This window comes from Macrosteles quadrilineatus, unplaced genomic scaffold (genome assembly GCF_028750875.1).
Source record: "Macrosteles quadrilineatus isolate MER2022 unplaced genomic scaffold, UCM_ALF_1.0 Scaffold_2__2_contigs__length_208266976, whole genome shotgun sequence".
NCBI classification, from domain to species: Eukaryota; Metazoa; Arthropoda; class Insecta; order Hemiptera; family Cicadellidae; genus Macrosteles; species Macrosteles quadrilineatus.
Window position 1 is genome coordinate 166056388 of NW_026542595.1, and position 22905 is coordinate 166079292.

The 22905-nt window shown below is 36.3% G+C and overlaps 1 protein-coding gene across 3 annotated transcripts in view; it reads right to left on the bottom strand.

Moving 5' to 3' along the window:
• Window positions 1-22658, bottom strand: part of LOC128987323 (POU domain, class 2, transcription factor 1-like) — an 81890-nt gene extending 59232 nt beyond the window's left edge. For all 3 annotated transcript variants that reach the window (XM_054408106.1, XM_054408105.1, XM_054408104.1), the window contains exons 1-2: window positions 22246-22658; window positions 6846-6899 (exon numbers count right to left, since the gene is read on the bottom strand). In XM_054408106.1, coding sequence (XP_054264081.1) covers window positions 6846-6899; window positions 22246-22435 — 244 coding nt within the window. In that variant the 5' untranslated portion in view covers window positions 22436-22658. The remainder of the gene's footprint in view (window positions 1-6845; window positions 6900-22245) is intronic.
• Between the last annotated feature and the right edge of the window lie 247 nt (window positions 22659-22905).

A 22905-nucleotide genomic window follows, 5' to 3' on the forward strand; every position in this document is an offset into this window, starting at 1 on the left:
ATTAAACCATACTGATACTAATAGGACCATCAACCTTCAACTAATAGGAAAACAAATATTTAATTGTTTAAACCTATCTTCAAGCTAAAAAGAGCCGTAATAAAACACACCAGCCTAAATCAGTGTAGTTTTTTGATCGGGTTGCGCAAATAGAAGATTGTATCAAACTAGGTGTTAAAATTGGGCAATCAAGTCATTATCCTCCAGGCGGTGAGAAGTTGCAAATGAAGGCAGAGGTTTTGTAGCCAAATAAGAACAAATGTGAGGATAACCACAAAACCACAGCGACTGCCGTGCGGTGAGGTACATCCACTGGTAAGGAAATTTACATTTTAGAAATCCACAGAGAATACAAACACATGTTGTACAATGGTACGCTTTGAATGCAAGAAAATGGGTATAGAGGAAACATGGATTGATATATGTGTAGCAATATGCAACAGCTGTTTTAGTATCTTGGGCCATTTTTGCAAACTTGTAGTGACATTTAGGAATAAATTATGGACACCGTTATAACGACTGGAAAGTGCTAGGTCACCATTTACACAATTTGCCTTAGGAGGTTGTCTCGATGGATATCTAACGAAAACAAACACTAAACAAATGACTCTGAAGTTCCTTTAAGTGGGAGTCCATTAAGCGTAACTGTGAGAAAATGTTTAAGAGACTTTGTAAAATAAATTTCTTTTCTATACGTATGGTTTGTTAATATCTTTTCTATACTTTAATTGGTTTGAATATGGGCTATAAGCTTAATGATTTCTTAGACGGTTTATTATAAGGCGTTTACATAGCGAATTTACTGAAGGTATTGTTAGAGTTAACGAGTTTGAACTGTTCAAATTTAAAATTTATCCATGAGAAACCTTTTTACGGACAATAAATTTTAAGGATAAACAATATTTGAAAGCACAGACCTTTACAGTTGACAAAGTGATAATGACAACATGGTGACTCAAACTGCGAAATCGTCCTTTAGCTGCTCGTAAGTATTCAGCCATCTTGTTTATGACCTACACCTAGGGGGATAGCTCACTTAGCATTTTAGAGGTGACATTTGAGATTGCGCCACTACCACTTTAGCACTGAGCTTCGTAAAATCACGAATGGATGAATGAACTCTATTAGTAACAAACAGAATACTTCAACGATATTAAGAGCATTTTTCCACCCTTTAGAATTTGATCAACTGGTTACCTCATTTATGTGATTTACCAATAGTGTTTGTTTTAAGAAACTTAATTAAAAAATGAACAACGAACTCATTTTCAGTAACTTTAGTTAGTAACCAATCAGAGGTATCAAAATGGATCGCGATGGAAATAGAACATCACAGTACATATTGAAACACAACTTAATGCCTAGATGATTTCTGGATAAACCTTTGGGTTTTTAATTTAGTAGTTTGAGTCAACGGTTCCAATACAGCTACGAGCACAGAAAACATATTGTTTTCTGTGCTACGAGTGACTATGAATGACTACTAGGCGGTCTATGGCCTTCAGATAGTAAAACTATGAGGAAACTAACACGTACGAGGGCCTTTTCCTGTCACGTCATTATAAACGACCTGTAATATATTCTAAAATGACCTGAGATCAACGAACTGGTCACATATAAAACATTCACACATTGAAACTGCCTAATTTAGTCTTTGAGTAACTACAACGCTGTATTTTCAAATTTCCCTAGTGATAATTGCGTCCGAACTCTAACAAAAGGTTTGATTACATTTTAAGCAATGAATCACACTAAAGGTGTACAGCAATGTCTGTAAGCATTACATTGCTCTCTACTTATTACACAACCCGGAGCACCATCAGGTGTTATATTACACAACTAATAGTCACCATTAGACTTATTACATAACCCCGACAATAGCCGAGCAGGTGTTGAGCGGGATTATGACCGCGAATTTGCGCTCAGCACCCGCCAAAAGTACTTCTCTGTTGTTTAGCAACCGGTGTAGTTGAGACTGCTGTTATACTTTGCGAGCAAGATTTGATATTTAATTAGTTATTGATATTTTTTCGTACGATGTTCCATGAATTTTTGTAAACTTTAGAGTAAACCCAATCCGCATTTCAGGAGGTAAAAGCGTCTACGTCAAAGAACAAAACAGCAGTCATCAAAGAATCTCCTATAAATTAACAGTTGACCAAACGAAGTGACACTTCGCCCAAGATGGAGTGGAGAGAGCTTGCGTTCAGCGATAGTGCAAGTATATCATCTATTTAACTCACAAACATAACTCTAGTGCCATCTGGGCTGAAAACTAGCGTTTATTAGGGATGTATATTTTATTAATTACTTCACCTAATGTGAAAAAATCTGCAATATCACAGCTAAAGTGAGGCAGACGATATAGCTCCGAAGATCATGGATAAGAAAAAGATAGATGCCATCGCTCAAAAACTTTTGCAGAAAACTCTTCAACAATGACATTAAAATACGAATTTTCGGTGCGAAGATGCGGGGTTACGCATCAGCCACCCAATGACTACAAAGTAGCCATTATAAATAGTTATCACTCATTAAGATCTGCCCAGCTGTCTGTAACCTAGGAACCTGCCTAATTATACAAACAGTAGTCCAGAGTGTCTGAACACGATAGTTATGATGGAACAGTATATAATTTGCACTTCCGGATCAAATTATTGATTCAAAAATGAATAGTTGTAGTAGTTGTTCTGTAACAGAAAACGGAGAGTGTGTAGTATTTTACATATTTAATAGTTGGGAGGAGATTTTTAGGATATGAGATGCAAGTGTATTAAGTTCTGTGCTTATTCTACCGTTTCTTAATATTTTACTAGTCATTTCAGGAAATATCAGAGTACAAATAGTCTTGTTTTCAACATTTAAAATTACAGAACGTTAATAGTTGAGAATTACTGCGTTTAGTGAAAATCCGGTGCCAAATTCGAATCTGTAATTTATATTTTAAATTGTTATACTTAATGGTTTATACAGGTGGATGTTTGGTAAAGCATTAAAATATATTGGTGAGAAATGTATTAGATCCACAGGTGAAAAGTGTGCGACTTTAAAACATGTGTAATTAAAGCTGGCAAATCAACATAACTTTCGGGTTATAGTAGTATGTTTTCTGTGCTTTCGTTTAATTCAAACCATAAATAATTCTTGCACTAAGAATCCAGATTCCTTGTTTAAATTAGAAGAAAATATGAGCGATGCTGCACCCGAATTTATTCTTAGTGAGTCATAATTACACTTAGTGTAGGCTAAATCCTTAGCCTTCCAACTAACCACTCATACCAAAAAATGTACAGTCTTACTCCAGTCTCATCTGTAATAACTCTCTCGTACGAGTAATATGGTATGAAATAATCACAGCCTACAAGATAACTACCCTCTCAAGAGCAATCCACCGCCTCCATGATATCTAGCCCTCTCGTGCCGGGCCCACTAAACCAACCGGAAGTCGCGAGGCCTGCGCGTGACGGAAGGGTTGTTTTATCAGGCACGCGACCTCTGGAGGGGGGGAGGTGAACTTTCGGTGAACGTCCTTCCGCTGGCAACGTGTCAATAATGTTGGGGAACCTGTATCGAAATTTGACTATTCAATTATTGGTTTTGGTGCCTTAAGACAACATGTCAAAGATTTCGGTTCGGCAGTTTCTGAATTATTGTTCTCTAGAAGAAGTTTTAAATTAAAATTCAAAAGCTGAACTTGAGCTACCTCATAATCGTCTTTGACATTTTAAATCAATTAATATTCTTCAGTTGAGAAGCTCAAACAGATAGGAAATATATTGTCACTTTTCGATGCATCAAAACATATACAAATTAAAACACTCATTTTTAGGTGGGTATTTACGGTACGATAGAGCCAAATGGGAATTAATCATCAGAAACAAACCAAGTATCATTTGTACTTCGAACTAAGTCTCCTTGAGTATTTGCAACTAAAATTTGTAAAAATGTTATTTAACAACAAAACAGAAACACACGTGTTCTATTTTTTAGTGACTGAATCTACACTACCAACCATGTACAATAATCATTACAGAATGCTAACTAAGCCTGTCAAAGCAATTTAAATTTTCCTAGAACAATCCAATGGAAATTAAATTACCCTGTGAGCATTCGTTTATTGATTAACATGTTGGCATGTCGTCCCATGTCAGCGAACCAAGAATGTAATTTCGTCCCGGAAACAGAGGTTTGTAATTATCGCAATGTCCTCTCAATTATGAGCACGCATGTGGGTTTCCGCTGGTCGTTAATTTGCGTATCGACACACGGTAGGGACCGCGTGGCTTCATGCAGCGTTGTCGTGCCTGCCCCTTCGAGCAAACTGGGTATTTCACCTGCTTATTGTCTAATTTCCTTGCCGTTATGTAAAGCGTTCAGGGAAAAGCGTTGGAAACTCCAAGGTCAGGTTGGTGACTTTGTTACTTTTTTCGAAGTCTTTGGAAGTAGAACGAGTACCAGATAATCGCTTTTTGCTCATTGAACAGGTAAAAACAACATTTGAGGAACGAAGTGAAACAAACATAAGAAATGTTGTATTTCTTTTAACAAATCTGCTTACTGGTTGACGTCTGACTAGTCTTGATGTAACAACATCCGACAAGTTCATGATTAATTTGTAGTCATCTTTGCATTGAGATAATCAATTACTGCCTGTTCTAGAGGTGTCACAGGTCAAAGAAACTCCCGCCAAGCAGCCACCCAGCTGGTACATCAATCATTCGGGAGAATCAGCTGATCGGATTGGACAATAACCACAGATGATTTAATCTTGTCCTACATTAATAATATCAGTTAAACAAGCGAGAAGGTAAATCTGTTCTGTCTTTAAAACCTTTTAGTCTTGCGTAAGCTAAACCGTGTTAAACCCCCAGTAAAAAAAGACAAGTATGAGTTTGGTTGTAAGGAACAATATGTAGGATGGGATAGCGGGCGGCGCGCGCGTGAAGCGATTTCGGTTGTTGGATCATCAAAGGAACGTGGCAGGGTCAAGCAGATCGTTGGCACTGTGATTAGACTACATGGAACAACGCACATTACCGAAGCTCGAGAAGGCTGTGGAGGTGGGAGTAGCCTTCAACTGGGTCTCCTCTACGTATACTTGAGGTTGTCGAAGAAGAACTTGGATGGAATATGATTTAGAGAGTCCATGCTTCAACTTGTGAATATGCCATAGAAGTCAATGGGTCAGAGAAAGAAGAGAATTTGCGGTAAGATGCAGAGATAGGAGTGCAATGTTGGGGTGTGGAGAAGTAGGAGATGAAAACGTTTAAATAAAGAGAGATCAAAGAATATGTTTCAGCGAAAAAACACCACCGGGTCAATGAGAGTTTGATGGTTATGGAAGTGGTAGCAGATTCAAGAAGGGACCACTCATATATGTATATCGACTATATCGTGACTGAGATGTTTCATGAGGGAGAGGTAAATGATTAGAAAAGAATCCTTAGTTGGATTGGTCCTTAGTCCTTAGTCATGGAAGCTACGAAGATCATAGGACAGAGTTGAAGTTATGAGGTGGAACTACGTAGGAATAGGAGTGCAATATGGTACTTCCAATAGTATAATTATAAGATGGTGAGAACTAATCGTTGGTTAAAATATCAAGCGATAAAGAATAGTTATAACATTAAAATTAGAAGATTGGAAAGTTTTATAGAATAGAAATCTGTTAGGTTGATAGAATAAAGGTTAAGAAGAATTAATAATCTTAGAAATTTGTATTCATTGTTGTTTATAACTAGACTAGTAAGTTGTGCTAAACAAGTAGTAAACAGAAACAAACCTCTTGTTGGGATTGTTTGTCTCTAACGACTCGAGTAAACCCAGACGTCAAATTGTTACTCGCATGATTCCTTCGGCGACAAGGATTACCGAGCATTTGGACAAATTGCCTTAAATAATGCAGCAAACGTCCCGGCTAAGTAAATGAGTGATAACGCCGTGTCATTAGGGCCAAAGCCGCCGACCTGCAGCGTGATGACTATTTAATTCCCTTTTTTATTCATTTTACTCTTTTACGTAATTTTGACTGGTCCCAGAAGTAACACGCCCCCAAAAATGAAGGATAAATTTTAAAATGTATAAACAAGTGCTTAGAAACGATGAATCAACTGTCATCAGCTGTTTTTTACGTAAGGGATATTTCATTATCGTAACCATGAGATTAAAAACAAACTGAGTCATTGCGGGAAACCCTCCATTGATACTCTCCAGGCAATTTCAACAGAAAAACAATCACCGCTACCGAAGAGATAATTCACACCATTATTATAACTCTTTGTGCCTAGGGTGACTCCAGGGCAATCCCGCATCGATACCCGGGTAGCTCAATATTTGGGTATATTAGTCATCGAAACGCCCATCATCTAGTAAATAACCACCGACTAGGTTCCCAGTAGTGGCCGGCCTTGCCCGCAGGGAAGGTTGAGGTTTCGATCTAATCGACGATAATCTATTCACCACAGGAAGGGAAAAGGAAGGGCCGATACTAGGAACAGAAGAGCGAACCCTTGTCTACTTGTGACAGGTGGAAATTAAAAGTGCATCAAGGGTCGACCTGGCGCCGGGGCCCGGGCGACGCCGGCGTTATTAGCGAATACCGCCAAATTGCAGATCATCCGCGTAGAAAATGTTCCTTCGAGCCGGATCTGGCAGGTAGAGAACGCCTGATTGAATACTGCGATCGGCCTGCAGCATGTTGGGTGAAGCGAGACGTGGATATAGGACTAGCAATATGTCACGATGGTTCGAAGTATTTTAATTATTCGCAATTTGGAAGTAGTTACATTTTTTAAACATTCATTTTTGCTATAACTTAAAATAAAAATCTCTAACTAGATACTTACTATGGTCTCTAAAGAAGGGCTTGGACTCCCTCATCGTCGTGGGATCACAGGCATCTGTAAAACAAATTTCATTATTGCACCTCTTTCACCAACAAGCCTTCGAGCAAGACATAATAGTAACAATTTCTCCAGCGGAGAACCTGCAACAAATCACTGGCAAACTGTTACATTTACATTTCGCAAGTCACGAGCGAGAAAGCCCGAGCAGAAGCCACAGATCGAATTACAACAACAAATGATGAGCATCAATAACGCGCTCTCCGGGACAAATCCCCCCATTATTTTTGCCAGGATCGCCCGCTCGTTACCTCTATCATTAGAATAACAAATAGAGACTCGGCCATCAGTCTAGGCCCTCCTCCAATCTGGATGTCTTAATTGTCGGCTCCAGAGCGCTCAACGTGAGGTTTCTCACAGGATCATCTCGGTCTTGCTGATGGCTTTCTCTGGTTGGTAGAAAAGGTCGCCCTAAATTGGATTACTCGTTATAGATTGTTTTGAAAGGTTGTAGAGAGATTTCTTCAGAAGTTTCCAATGTTTTACTTGATTTCCTTTACAATTCTTTGACTCTGAACACTCGTGCTGCTTTGAATCAACCATTCCAGCTGTTTTGAATAAGAATCGCTATACATTTTGCTAACGAAATATAACAATTTTAAGGTCAACAAGATTTTTAAAAAGTCGAATCATAAAACCAATAAATTAAATCCAGACAAAGCAATCGCGAGACGTTTGGTAAACTATATGATTAACTAATTAATAAAAGCAGGAAAAACAGTTCTAGAAGATTTTCAGTTTGCAAAACAATTACCTCTCTTGTAAACTTCCAAATCGTAAAGTTAAATATTTTGTTTTGACTCAATCCGATCCAGCTTGTTTGCCAGTTAACGACACCGCGTCTGGTTTTATTTTAAGTGAATCGTCCGAGTGTTTTCCTATGTCAATTCTCAAGGTTGGAGGAAAGCGGTTTGTTTACCAGATGTAATACAACTCCCTTAATGGTAACAGATGTTATACTTTGAGATTACAAGGAGACACTGCTACTTGGGTTGAACTGTTCAAAGCACACGTGAATGTTGAGTGCTAGCGTGATGACGTCGTCACTTCGGTTTACGGCAGTTTCACAATCTGCGCAAACGGCTGGATGGATTATCCTTGATATTTACACGTTTCGAAATGTCAGTTGGAAATCACCGAGCATTCAAAAGACGTAATGCCCCCACCCAAGGGCCGACACAAAAACGATTAATGAGGGCTGGACAAAGGCAGCCAAAACTCTAATGATCTCCGGGACCTTGATATTCTATTTAAATACGAAGGTGGAAAAGATTGCCCGGCGTAATGGTGAGTATTCTAATGCATCGAGATTTACATGAATGGACTAATGGAGTTTTAATACGAGCGAAAGGTTGAAACATTCCGAACAGGGTTTGACATTTGCGGATAATTAACAACAAGTAGGTCGCTTCGATGTTGACCTTCCCACACGCCTATACAAGGGACAGAAGCTGTTGACAAGGTTTGTAGATTTACTTGTCCGTGGTGAATATTAGGTGTTTCAATGCGTCTAAAATTAAACACGATGTGGTTTTATAGAAACACTAGCTGACCCGGCGAACTTCGTATCACCTAAGTTATAGGTTTCCCCTAAGACAGACCGATGGAAAGAAAGTACCGTTATTTTTTCAAGATGATCTCGTTCGCATCGCTCAATCACGTCCTGGTTGAAGTTCGTTCGCTACGCTCACTCACCTTTGGGTTGAAGCTCGTTCGCTACGCTCACTCGCCTCTCTCGTTCGCATCGCTCAATCACGTCCTGGTTGAAGTTCGTTCGCTACGCTCACTCACCTTTGGGTTGGAGCTCGTTCGCTACGCTTACTCACCTTTCGGTTGGAGCTCGTTCGCTGCGCTCACTTGCCTTCAGGTTAGCTCGTTCGCTACGCTCACTCGCCTCCAGGTTGAAGTTCGTTCGCTACGCTCACTCACCTTTTGGTTGCAAATTAGCTGTTGTCATAAATGTAAAGGAAATAATAGTGCTGCACCCTGTTGGTAATCCTTGTAACTTTAATGCTATTGAACATCATAGAACAGAACCAACTTGTTTAATTGAAACAGCTGTTAAGATTCATTAATTCCATTTCTCATAAGGTTAACATGGGAAACTCCAGAGCCACTGGGGCGGAGCCCTTTTAAGAATTTCGAAACGGGAAATAGTTTACTTTCTATTCGCATACCTACAGAATTTACACACCAAATTTCATAACGATCGGTGAAGTCGTTCCGGAGGAGTTTGCAGACAAACACTGTGACACGAGAATTTTATATATTAGATTTACAAAATGTTGGCAGTGTTTTATAATGTTAACAGCCTAAGCGGAATCTCCTTAACTGTATTAAATATTTTCTGTAACATTGCTTATATTGAAATGTTGACTAATTCATTATTTAATTCCTTCCAAAGATTTGTAAGGAAGAGACATACAAATTGAACTATCGTTAAATTACCCATAGACTTGATGGACAAAGAAACTTGTACGGGCACCGGTAAAAGATCGTGTTAATACAGTTCTGCAGGTATTTGTCTAGCAGATATTCCGCAAAAGCTTCCCGTGCATTGGTCCATTTCTTAGAATTCATCGTTGGAGAGACAAACGATGATAATAAAAGTCGAAACAATGCCATTGAATATTCTTATTGGACTTATATAGCCAACGACACTCAAACACACTATGTTAAGCAAACATAATATGAATAGAAAACTATACACAGTTCGTAATATCTTGTTTCCTCAGTAAGATAAGAAGATTTACGAGAGTTTAATCTTGTCAGGATAAAAAAGAGCCGCGAGCTTAAGAAGGTTTACAAGTGACTTTAACGCCTGGTAGTACAGAAGCTATGTTATTACGAGTATGTTATACAGTTACGAACACACGGGCTGCATAAACTTATAAATGTCTAGCAATATATTGTAGCACTTTATGAGTAAGAGGGCAGATTTACATTTTATATTACGTTTATTAGTTACACCATGATGTTATGGAAGTAGAAAAGCTTGCGCTGCTCCGAAGTGTTGGTACAGTTAGTTGTGTACATGTAGTTACACTGAAAAGTTATAATATGTGCTTCATTCATCATGTGCTTCAATTATTTTAAGATCGGTAGTTAAATTACGTTTGTACTCGGTTAGTGACCAATCATTACGTCATTGGTTCGATCCTAAGATGTCATAAAGGTCATCACACTCAATTCTTCGCTCTTCATTCATACTAAAAACTGTTTTACTTGTGCGTCACTGTATTGCAGAATTTATTTATCCATTCTTTCCACCGATGATAAAAGTAATTATGAATTGTAAAAACATTATGTATAATTTTATCTTTTTCCTTCACACTTTTGGTACTTTAGCGGGGGTTCCACCTATAATAAAAGTCACAGGACAAATCATGTTTTTTGTTTAAGTGTATTGTTTTGTTGTTTAAAAAAAATATGTATTGTAAAAACGTTACGACGATTTTTCAGTGAAGTAAAATGTTTTAGATGACAACTTTTACAAATAATTATAAATGTTGAGTGTACAACTTACAAATTTATCCCTTTTTGTCACTCACATTATTTACACAGCAAATTCTTTTCAACCTCTTCACCGCATCAACAGCAGCAGTTAGAATTCGCCATTACACCCAACGATTGCACATAACGTGCATTGATACAATATCAGATTACACAGTCATGAAATGTAATTAAACAGGGTTTAATGGTTCCAAGGAGGATTTAGAAGAGGATCATGCCTCGCAAGTCGTGCATACCATTTAGAAGGTGTGAGCCTGTGAGTCGGCCCGACCGCGGGATTGCAGCAAAGAGGAGGAGAAAAGAGGAGTAAGAGGAGGGGAAATCTGACTACTCACTCCCCACAAAGCCACGCAGAGCTAATGTCTTTTTCGAAGTGGTGGAGGGAATTAGGAAATTCCATTGAAGCCTCATTTGTGTATTAAAAAGGAGAGAAATGCCCGGGCAATCTTGAATACATTAGGTCTAATGTGAATTTGGTGAGGGCTGCTGTACTAATGTTCGTGAAGGGCCGAGCTTTGGCAGTGTATGGCTAAGATACAGGGTAAAGAGTTATGGAAATAAGAGTTGAAGAAAAGTGTATACGTTGAACCATAGACAAAAAGAATTAAATATGCCAGCCGGGCTGCGGTTACCATGGTTACCAGAGGATCTGGCGCACACTGCTGGGAGCGCCGTGTAGTTTGGCAGCGCGTACGCCTTAACTACATGGCACTCCCAGTGGTGTGCGCCAGAACCTATGGTAACCGCAGCATGGCTGACGGTCTATATTTAATTATTTTTGTCTATGGTTGAACACAGTCCATATAGTATTAACAGTCTTACTTTTATATACAGATAAACGTTGGAGAGCGAGCTGGTCTGAGGTTGAGGCTTCAGCTTCAGAGCCTGAGGTCCCGGGTTCAAATACCGAGAATCACCAATATATTTGATGTATGTGCTAATGCCCCTCTAGGACTTGTCTGAAGTAATGTGTAAAACAATTCCCCTAGCGTCCTAGGATGTGAGGGGGGGACATACAAAAAATTCATATACGTAAGAAATAAGAAAGGTACATGACTAGTATTTTCTCTCCTGTATCCACATCTACTATTTATCTGACAATCAACTAAAAACAACCATTATAACATACAACTATAACAATGTAGTTTAGTAAATATTTTGTTGGTTAACACAAAATAGGGTGAAGGTCTTCTGATTCGTCAATATAATATTATTATTCTGGTGCAGTGACAATTAGGGAGATAAGAGAATGGCTGCAAACTAGCAAGCAACGTGAACAGATAGTTAACCTGGGTCGATACATGCTTGCAAACAAATTTACGTGCAATATAGCTTAAATAGTGTGTCAATATTATGTTGCATTCCACTGCCTACAAAAGTGACTAGAAGCGTACAATTGTGTTGGTCTACAGTCTTGTGAAGAGACGTAAATTTGTAATATTCAACAGAAAGTATCAATAATGTGGTGACATCTGATTTAGGAGTGAACAGTAACGCAAAGGTAAAAATTTCCTAGATGCTGTTCCGTCATTAGGAAAAAATACAATACTACTTTGATATCACTTATTGTGGTGACAACTGAACCAGTAACGTACAATAGAGAGTAGTCCTACAGTGGTATCAATATTATGGTTGCTCTGAGTCATTAAGGCAATCCAAGGAGCGCTGAGTCATCTCATTACAGATCCATCTACATCTACATACGCCGCGGCGCAGGCGTGAGAAAATGCTTATGACAAGATCAAATTACAACTGCGCCGTAACTACGTTATACATTATAATGTGGTTATTTGAGGTTTAAACATTCGAAGTAACTAAAAATTACGGACTGAGAGTTGGATTTTAGGCTCATGACCACGCTACAAAGAGATAAACCTTTTAGTTTTTGCATATTAGTACGATATGATTTCAAAAATATATATACTTGCAGAGATTTGCCCAAAGACACATATCAAAATTAGGCTTATAGTTGTAGTAGACTTTCATTGCTTATTAAAAATCGTGACAAATATAGTTCCCCGTTTTTTTGTGCTGTTGTATCAGAAAATCATAACTTTTGAAGTAATACTTCAACAAGGACTTGTAACAACGTTACCAGTCATAAGCTGTAAGAAATTAAAATTATTTAGAACAGATTGGACCATCATCCTACGTAGATTCGAGTATTGAAAAGCGTTAATATCTTTTATCACAACTATATTGTAGTATCTAAAAATATCACCGAAGAAAACGATTTATTTTTATGATACAACCTATACGAACTATGCAAACAAACTTATTATGATATTATACTGTAGTATTTTAACGAGAACTTTTATGCTAAACGGCAAAACGCCTTAGTTTAGTCGGATGATATTAAATGAAAAAAGCACCGCTCTTCATCGAGCCAAAGCATCGCAGGTAAAAACTAGATCCGGCCACTCACTTAAAGAACACGCGCCACGGATAAGCAAGGGTTGGTCTTTTTGTAGAACAAGTGTTCTTGTGCCACGCCGCACCCTTAAACAAACTGATTGGAATATACCTGTAGGGAAGGGTTGGAATAGGAGGCGAAGAGAATATTAATAGACCTGAGTTTATAATAGAATAAATAGTACGATGTGTGGTTTCGTGTGCTATGTTCACCTGTAGTAAGGTCCGTTAATAGAATTGTAAATGATAACATATTTGAAAACTTGAAATCTCATAATATTATTTTAAATATAATTGATACTATCAGTAAGATGACACTGTATACAATAACTACTTACAAAAAGAATTGGACGATTTGTTGTACAAATTTTACTGGAAATATTTCGCTTTATAGTCATAAAATGTAATGACCACTATCTTTGCTTAACTACCACTAAAAGAAAGTGAAATCAGATTTTTTCTTTAACGAACATAACCTCCAACGTCAACGATATCCAACGGGCAGTGGCACGGAACGGAGCGACGACGCTAGATCTAGAAGGCAGTTATATGCAAAGCTACTGCCACCTGTCACTCCGAAACTCATTACTTACGCCACGGCCTTTTTAATTATGAATATCTAAGTTTATTTCCGCACATTAATATGAAATGAGAAATGTTAATGTGCCGGGTTATTTACTTCTCTTCCACGTTTCATGTGAGATTCTCGCCTTCCAGTACACTCTCTCGTATCACTACAACCTTCCATATTTTGCAATAATTGCTGCATAAATTATTTCGCTGTAGGTCTGTTTTACTAGCCAATTAATTAACCGTTGCAATTAGGTTATCTGAAATTTGCATTTTGCAAACATAGAATGTCCATTATTACGAAAGCGTTGTCAGGTTTTACGTTTTGTTTGGTAACCTATAAACCTAATGCGATAAGAAGTCCCAAGTTTATGTAACTGTAACCCACAATCATACTCAATCTTTATTCTATAGCGCGTGGTATTGGTATTCATTTGTCACAATTAGTTAAGACTGATTAATTACAGATTTAAACTGTAAAACGGACTAATTTTGACCTAAATATTTGCAATTTGCCAAACAAAAAAGTCTTTCTTTCAACAATAAGAGTAGACGTGTGGTCATAAAACAGTTTAGAATTATATTGCATAGTTAACTTTAAAATCACTATTAAATTCAGACTCTTACAATATCACCAAAGCCTTTGGAAGCTAAAAGTTATAATTCTGTATGGAATGGATTTCCGCAATGACCAATACGCTACAAACACATACTTAAAGACTGGAGCACAAACCTTTTTTCTTAAATTTACCATTTAAATTCATTTATAGTATTAATTTACCAAAGTCACCATGATACAAAAGCTCCTCTCTAAAAAGAAATTAACAGATAAACTATTTTCTCGTATGTATATACCATTTTAAATGGATTAATTTATGGAGGCTAAAATGCATTTAGCAACTAAAAGATTAAATGTTCTTCAAAAAGAAACTTACGAAGAAACGCGAAAATACGACGCGACTTCTCACTCGCACGCGAATGTCGGAAGTGAAAAATAAAATGTGAATATAGGACCATAAAATTTCCCCTGCACAATTAAGGGGCACTAGTGCCTCTGCTCTTCCGTAGTATAATTTCACAGCCACAAGTTCTATCGTTGTTATGGCTTAATTATTTCCCAACCGGGTTTTGACTATCATTTGATATGCTTACAAACCGTGACACTTGTTTGGTATTAAATATCTTTCATAGCTACACATATTATTTATGTTTACGTGTATATTGAACAATTCAAACTGTTGATAAACTAAATTTAAAAAAAAACTGTGGTTATAGTGATCTACTGATAACTTTAAAAGTACAACAGGATAAATTACAAAAATTAAATCAAACGACTCTTATAAATTTTACAGTAGTTTTCCATTGTAATGTATCAATGAACATGGAACAAGATACATAATTAACGACCATTCTAATTCTAAGGTTAAGAAAATCGACGCTTTAGAAACGATGGACTGGCAATTGATTTAGGAGGATTAAAGATTTAACACTGTCGCTAAGGAAAGGAACACAATTACAGATTCAACACTTTAACTTTCATCACAATTTAATATGGATATAACAATTACAAAAAGTAAAACAGATTTTTTAGGTTTACTATTTCATTTTGCAAAAGATAAAAGTGTATTGTGCAATTGAAAATCCTAGTCTTTCTATTGTATATTGTCGTTCAAATATACAAAAAACTGATATACTGACAAATTATTTAGAACAATACAAATCAATAATTATCATAGAAAAATATCAATTTTACATCCAACCAATTAAAAACGTGCTTTTCCAAACGTGTAGGACTCAATATACGCATCATTCCCAATGTATATCACATGGCGTGCGGTACTGCACATTGTTACTCTTTGCAAATTGAAGCTATTAATAACCACTTCTTGCTCTATGGATGATCACGTGACCTGTCCACCCCTCCCCACCCCCACCCTGTTATATATTGTTAATTGGGTTAGTTCAATTAATGTAAAACCCGTATATCACTGATCATATTGCCCGCGCGCGTATTGGTTGTACACATGGAATACAGTGAGTTAATGCAAGTAAGCATGAAAATAGAATTCTGTCCTGTGTTGCCATTTTATAACTTTTACTACAATAATGGTTTTTACTGTTATGCAATGTGTTCTTTGGGTTTAGTTGTCTCGGTTGTCATTAGACATGTGATGGTCATTTAACAAAAAAATGTATCGTTTTCCATACCATAAAAAAAGAATTATTGTCTTACTTTTCAATTTAAAGTTTTTGAAAAAATAAAAATTAATTAATTGTTTTGTATGTTAATCGAGTCATGTTGTTCAAAACGAAACATTACCACAACTCTGAAGATTTGCCATTTCGAATAGTTGTAAGTTTATATAAACTTTAAGTACCATTTCTAAACCAATTGTAAAAGGTCTTATAAAAAAGTTTCGATGACTTCATATTCTTCAAATAATGTTACTTTTGTTATTAATGAAACGATATGAATGGTTTGCAAAGCAAAGAAAGTCTTTAACATGTGAGGTTTACAGTGTCATTAGTTGAAAACAGATAAATACAGATTGAAAGAAAACAGGAAAATCGTTAAGTACAATATAATTTTTAACAGTTTTTTCCTTCGAATACTACTAAGCAACTACAGTAGTGAACTACGATTAATTTACAAACGAGTTTTCAAATTTTGACGAATTAGAGCGAAGCGAGGAAATCTCGACTACCAAATAATTACAGGGTCTAACTCTAATTAAAATAACACGCAATTAAAGGATTTGTCTTCTACAAAGAAGCGAACGCGTGTAAAATGTAATACACTACAGCTCGAGATTTCACGGTTCGAATCTGTTTAATAGAATTAAAACAGCGAAATTGAGATTGTTAAGCATGCTAGATAAGAATCTGAATGGGAAAGAGTTAAGAAGTGGAACAGTGGAATTGTAACTGAGAAGTGGACGGACAGACAGACAGACGGACATCTGGGAATGACGGAATTGTAATATTACGCATCTTTATTATAATTGAGCGAGATATCATCTTGGGTTGCTTCCCTTCGTTGAACGACCTGCGTTCGGATAGCGTTGTTGGGTCATTCGCTTTGTTTTGCGAATTGAAATGAGGAAAAGTAAATTGAAAATTAGAAAAGTGTATGTATTCACTCAGCAACAACAAATGTGTATGAGTTCTTGAGCTGGCAGGTACAAACATTTCGTGATCAATTATAGAAGTATCATAATAGTTGTATAATGTTTGTCCGAATACAACATTAATCGTTTAAAAAACACACACCTTTAAAGTCTTTATCAGTGGTATATTGAATTTTAGACCCATAAGAGCAATGTTAAATTTGTAACAGAATTTCTAAAAACCCTGTTGTGATAAAATAATGATTGAGGTGTTAAAGTAAAGGTTTAGTGGTCCTCTAGGGAGTAAAGATTTCAGTTTTGCCAGTTTCCCTCCATTTAATAAGTTAATGATCATTTATTAAGCCTTTAATTAAATAATTTATCAAGAAAAGACAAAAATTATATGAAATATAATTTCCTTATTCCCTAGTACTCTATGTTATAAACCTTCAAAACTATAGGTATCTTTAACACTGGCATGCTGCTTCAAATTATGGTATGTTCTGTCAAATTTAACATTGCTGTTATGGGACTAAAATCCAATATGGCTACCACTGATTAAGAATTTTAAGTAAACTAGATGTAAAGATTGCTTTAACTGGAAAAACTATCCAATTACAATGTAATCTCTCTAAAGCTGAAATATTTACGTATTTAATTGTTTTATACCGATATAACGCCATGTAGTCATAGAAATATTGAACAAGTCTTGGTTTTCTATACGTATACCTACTAGATCTAGGAGGTTTATATCGCTTACACTTTCACTCTATATTTTACTGTTCCACCAATCAAAATCTGAGGAAGATAGAATTTCTACAATAGCACTTTCTGTAATATTCTCACACAGCCAAATCATTAAACAGTATTAAGACATTTTATAATCGTCCGAAATGCGTCACGAACCATTCTTTGGATACAAACATTACACACGCAAATGTTTATACAATAATTCCCTAAACACACTGTTTCAACAAATATTAACTTCCACAATTCCGTTGATAAACAAATCATTCTTTACCATTTGTAATCTGCGCCCAATCTTAATTAAACTTAAATTGAAATCGTTCTGACGATTGTATGTTTGTTAAGAGCAACGAGGGAATTAGCATTTATTCAATAATTAACCAGGATGGCTGCAGGTTCGTATTTTACTTTTGTCCCAACGTGGTAATTAATTTGCATACCTAATTACATGATTAATTACTTAATTATGCTCCCGAGGTAATTGTAGCTGTGTCGCTCGTTGGGCGGTAACTGGCAATCGAAACCTCGAAGTGCATTATGGGTACATCCTGCAATATTGTGGGAACATAGTGGTTTTAGTTATTTCATCTAGCCTGATTTTAATAAAGTTAGAAATAATTGTTATAAAACTCTTCTGGTAGGGACTCAAAAGAGCTCCAAATCGTAAATATGTAATATCAAGTGCGTTTGCTTTACAAAACATCGATTTATTATATCATTAATTGATTGTGACCCTAGCATCTAATAGGGTCGTTAAGGTTCACAAATCCAGTGATTATTAATGATTGCTCTAAAATTCCGCTTTTAATTTTAAACACGTCCAGGGATGAATACTTATGTGTAATTTAAACTTTGTCATCTTAACTTACAAAATGTACGTATTGAAATCATATCTTTGTCATATTATTGCATTGTTTTAGTGTTTTTACTCGTATATCCAGTAGCTTTGCGTCAATGACTTTTATATAAAAAAAAAATTGAACTCACCATACATAAACACGTGTAAAATTACTATACAATAATAGTATTTTGACATTCAATAACTCCCAAAGACTACGAAATTAATTTTGTCATATTCCAAGAAATGCTAAAAGCACATCACTATATTGTTTTGGTAACGGAACAACGTGTCGGGTTAACACCAATTTACTTTCTAATTGAGATTTCCATTCAAATGAACATCTATGAATGGCGTCAGTCGGAAAGTGTCAAGTCAAATTTGGAGTTCTAGGTAATGGCAATTATAAGTAGCTGTACTCGGAAATACTTAATGGCGCTTGTAGAAGGCCAAGCTGTTATTTTAAATTACGTGTACAAGTACAGTGTACTTAAACTTAGGACAAAATATAAGCAGTGTGGCAAACGGTGGGTAAAGATTGTTTTATATTGCCTAATATATTTCATTAATTAATTGTTTGCAAATACAGCTCAAAAACATTTATGACTCTTGAACCCTAAAATATACACACTACCAAAATATAATGCAAATAATCATATAATTTTGATACATTTTAAAGATTTCACAAGAGCTGTAAAACAGAAGTTAACAACAAAAGTTGAAATTGAACGCAAGAAGCTTAAAAAGCATATAGGTACTCTATTTATTTTGAAACTTAAGATTTAAAAAGTACTATTCAGAATTAATCACTTTTATAAGCTTTATAAAAAGAATAATAATTCTATAAAATTGTTTATCACGGTATATATCAAACAAATCATACCAAAAGTTTTACTATCCAGATATTCTGTTTTGACATGAATATACATTTTGTTACACAAAATTCAATTTAAAGCATCATGAAACACTTTTGGAAGTTACGTAAACGTAATCAATGGAAAACGTAAAGAAAATGGTCTTTTTTGAGTCAATTAGTTTTGATTCAATATAGAACACTTCCTGCGAAGATTCACTTTTGTCTTGACTATTGTCACTATACCAGTGTATATTGTAGTATTAGTATCGTGTTTTGGTGGAGGTAGTCCTCCAATAGAAAGGAAACTTTCTTACATCTTTAAAGTTTCGTTAAATAAGCGAATTAACCTGGGCTCTGACTCACATGGTCCCGAACTTATCACAAGGTTGTCATTGGCGTTTGCTAAGATTCGAACTGGATTTCATGATAGCTGTGTCCTTTTAAGCACGTTTCCAATCAAATATTGAACAAATATAATTATTTAAAAGCTTTTTCTGATAATACCACATAGCTTTATAGAACTATCTAATTGGACTGACTTCATGTAGAATCATGTAACAAGACTGCGTGATGGAGCAAGAATTAACACGTTCACGGACGCGAAGATGCAAATTGTGGAGAATACCGTGAATTTAATTAATTGTATAACATAGAACGGTGCATGATTTGGTAATTATTTGACTTGCTATACATGTAAATTTAGTACCTCTTCACTCTTAACTACATATGTAGGGTATCATTTATTGTGTGTATTGTGAAACGAGAATTGGAGTAACATGGTAAAGTCATGGGTTTTGGAAATAGACCGATGTTTGGAAAGACAGTATATTCTTTAGTTACACAAACGGGTACTACCTTTTCTGTTGTGGTTTATAACAATAAACAACATAGAAAAACTTTGTGACAAAGAAAATTAAGTACAGGCTAGTGTGAAACATAGAAAAACAAAATATTTGAAACACAAATAGTTTGCTACTTAACATACAACAGCGGGTAATGTATTAAAGGTAGGGGGGACTCAATCCTATGTACTGAAGTATGTAAAATATTTAGTTTCAATACATATATTAAAGGTATGGATGTCATTTGATGGGTTGGACTGAAATTACTTTCAATTGAATTAAACCAAAATATTAATCTTGTAGGCCTACTTGATACTTGAAAACAATGAGTTGTAAAAAATAACAGATATTTCACGTACAACATCCACAATCCCATAGACGTAGTCTATACATTGATGAATATTCCTGGCTACCGAATCGTCTGATCTAGAGTAAAAAAACTAGTCCTAGATTATCTAACTCCATTTTATACTAATTCTTTATTCAAATTTTGGTTCAAATGTGCTCAGTTACGTCCGTCTTAGTTAGTAATACTAAACAACAACAACAACATGCTAATACAATTGAATAAGAATAAATCGCAAACAAAACGAAGTGGAACAAAGAGGCGACTCGGTGGCGCTAGGGTGTAGCCAGTCCCGAGCAAAAACTACATTTAATAACTGAATAAATATTCCGTCAGACTTTTGTATATTTTGTGACGGGTGTAAAATCTCATCTCAAGTCTTAATTATCGCGAAATCATAGCCTTCGCATCATTAAGTACTAACGAACTGGTCTCGAGGCAATTATAATGGGCTACTGCCAGCAATTGGTGCGTTTACAAACGTTTACGTTTTTTAAATAATAATTAGAAGAAATCCCAGGGCAATGGTGTAATTATGGGGAATAAAATGGGTTTAAAACATGTTATATGAGTATTAGATTGGGGCAGGAAGGTTTGAATTTAAAATATACAGACGATCAGATCAATGTACCAGTAAGGGCACTGCAGATGAAGAAGTGAAATAATGTACAATATATTAGCATAAATATGATGATACGGAATATGGATGCAATGTTGCCAACTATCTATAGGATCCAATTGTTGTTTCAAACAGCTGTTACATTCTAATTAGACAAAATATTTACTTGAAATGTACATGCTACAAGGGGGAATGAACATGATTGGACATGAACATGAACATAGAACATTATTGGACTCCCTGATCAAAACTACACATTGTGAATGAAAAATATTTAAATGCATCATATTTATAAACATCTTGTAGTATTTAATATGTTTACATGCAAACTATGTAAACTATGTCGTTTGGTATGCTTGCATTTCATTGTTAAAATTATAATAACTGATAAGAGGTTTACTTCACTGTTCCTAACGCAATCATCAAACAATAACACGATCCAATAACGCACCAAAGAAAAGTTATTTTAGTTTAGCTTGAACAGTAGCCTTTATATGGTCAGTGTACAAAGATACATAACGGCACAACAACGCAATTTGTTTAGGTTAAATCTTAACTACAATGTTAATTAGAAGAATCTCAGTAAATATGTTTGTTTTATGTTTACAATATTGTAGATTTGGTTGTGTTTATGGTAGGTTTTAACAATTAAGGCAATTTCTAGTATATTTTATATTTATCTAGCATGCATTTGTGAGTAAAGATTTATTATTTATTTTGTATTGTGAGTGACATAGTCTATTGCTTTGCTTAAAATGACCTAATAAATCATTGAATCATTGAAATCGACTAGATTATTTAGCTGGCAGTTAAAATACTGTACCTTGAGCAAACGCGGTAATACCTATTATTGTAACAGGCAAGTTGACTATCGGTATGACATTTCTTAAAAAAAACCTTAGGCCTATTCAATTGTAAATAGTCTATGATGCCTTTTTTTTTACTTTATAAAACATAAATTTTAAATAAATCGCCAGACTAGGATTACATTTAGGAACCAATTTGTACGAGTACCTACCTAACCGATCCAAATTTTTATTTATTTTGTAACTATTATGTTAAGTTATGTCCACCCAACCATCGAGGACAGTACTAGAAATGTAATAGGCTATACGCAAATGTGTTAAAATGTAGGCTAGCCCACTTGGTTTATTATAAACAACGTTACTCTAGACCTAGACAATTAATTGCGCAAACTAGGGGATTGCTCGATATGAATCGATCTGTATGAAACTATCTTGTTTATTCAATTGAAATAATGTATCTTAAGCGACACAATTATACGGCTAACTATTGAAGGAAATTCTAGATACAGTTAAATGATATTGTACGCGCATATCCTTCCTAATTCTCGATTGTTGGCCATACTAGGAATAGGCCTACTCGTTTTGTAATTGAACCGTAAGTTTCACAGTAAGCTACACAAACACCTAATTTCCTACACAATTCACAGTCCTTATCTACACTGTTATCACCGCTAGGCGCTCACTCACCGCTAGACGTGTCTCCTCGCAGAGGACTGTCGGGCGGAGGCCCACCCTCGTCCTCGGACGTCTCGCTGTTGCTGGAGTGCAGGAATATGTCGTGTCTGCGAGGGTGGATGTTGTACTGCTTCACAGAGAAGTCCAGAGGTTGCGGATCAGCCTCCAACGTCCGCACCGGGTGTTGCAACAACATGGGCATCTTGTCTGGCGGACTGTTGTTGTTATTGTTGTTGATCTTGTTGTGATGCTGTTGTTGCTGCAGCCACCGTCTTATCGCCGCGGATCGCTTGAGGTCGGCCAAGGCGGGCCTCAGCCAAGCCTCGTTGGTCCCCGTCTCTTCCACAATGGTGCCGGTTATACACACGCCACTACGCTACAACGCTACGCTACTGCACTGCGCGGCCCGAGCTTCATGCGGACTACCACCGGAGTGAATGAAGGGCCGACCGTCGCCGCCTGCCCGGTGGTGGGGGAAGGGGGTGGAGCCAACCAATCAAACTGCGCGCCGATAAATATGCGCACCTAATAAAACGGGATTGAATAAATGCGATTTATTCCTTCTTATTTTCTTTGCGCTATTTGCCGGCGCCTTTTTCTGCGGAATAAATTTGATTTCAATAACGAGAGGTTGGATACGATACCAGGTGTTGCCCCGAGTGACCCCGCACC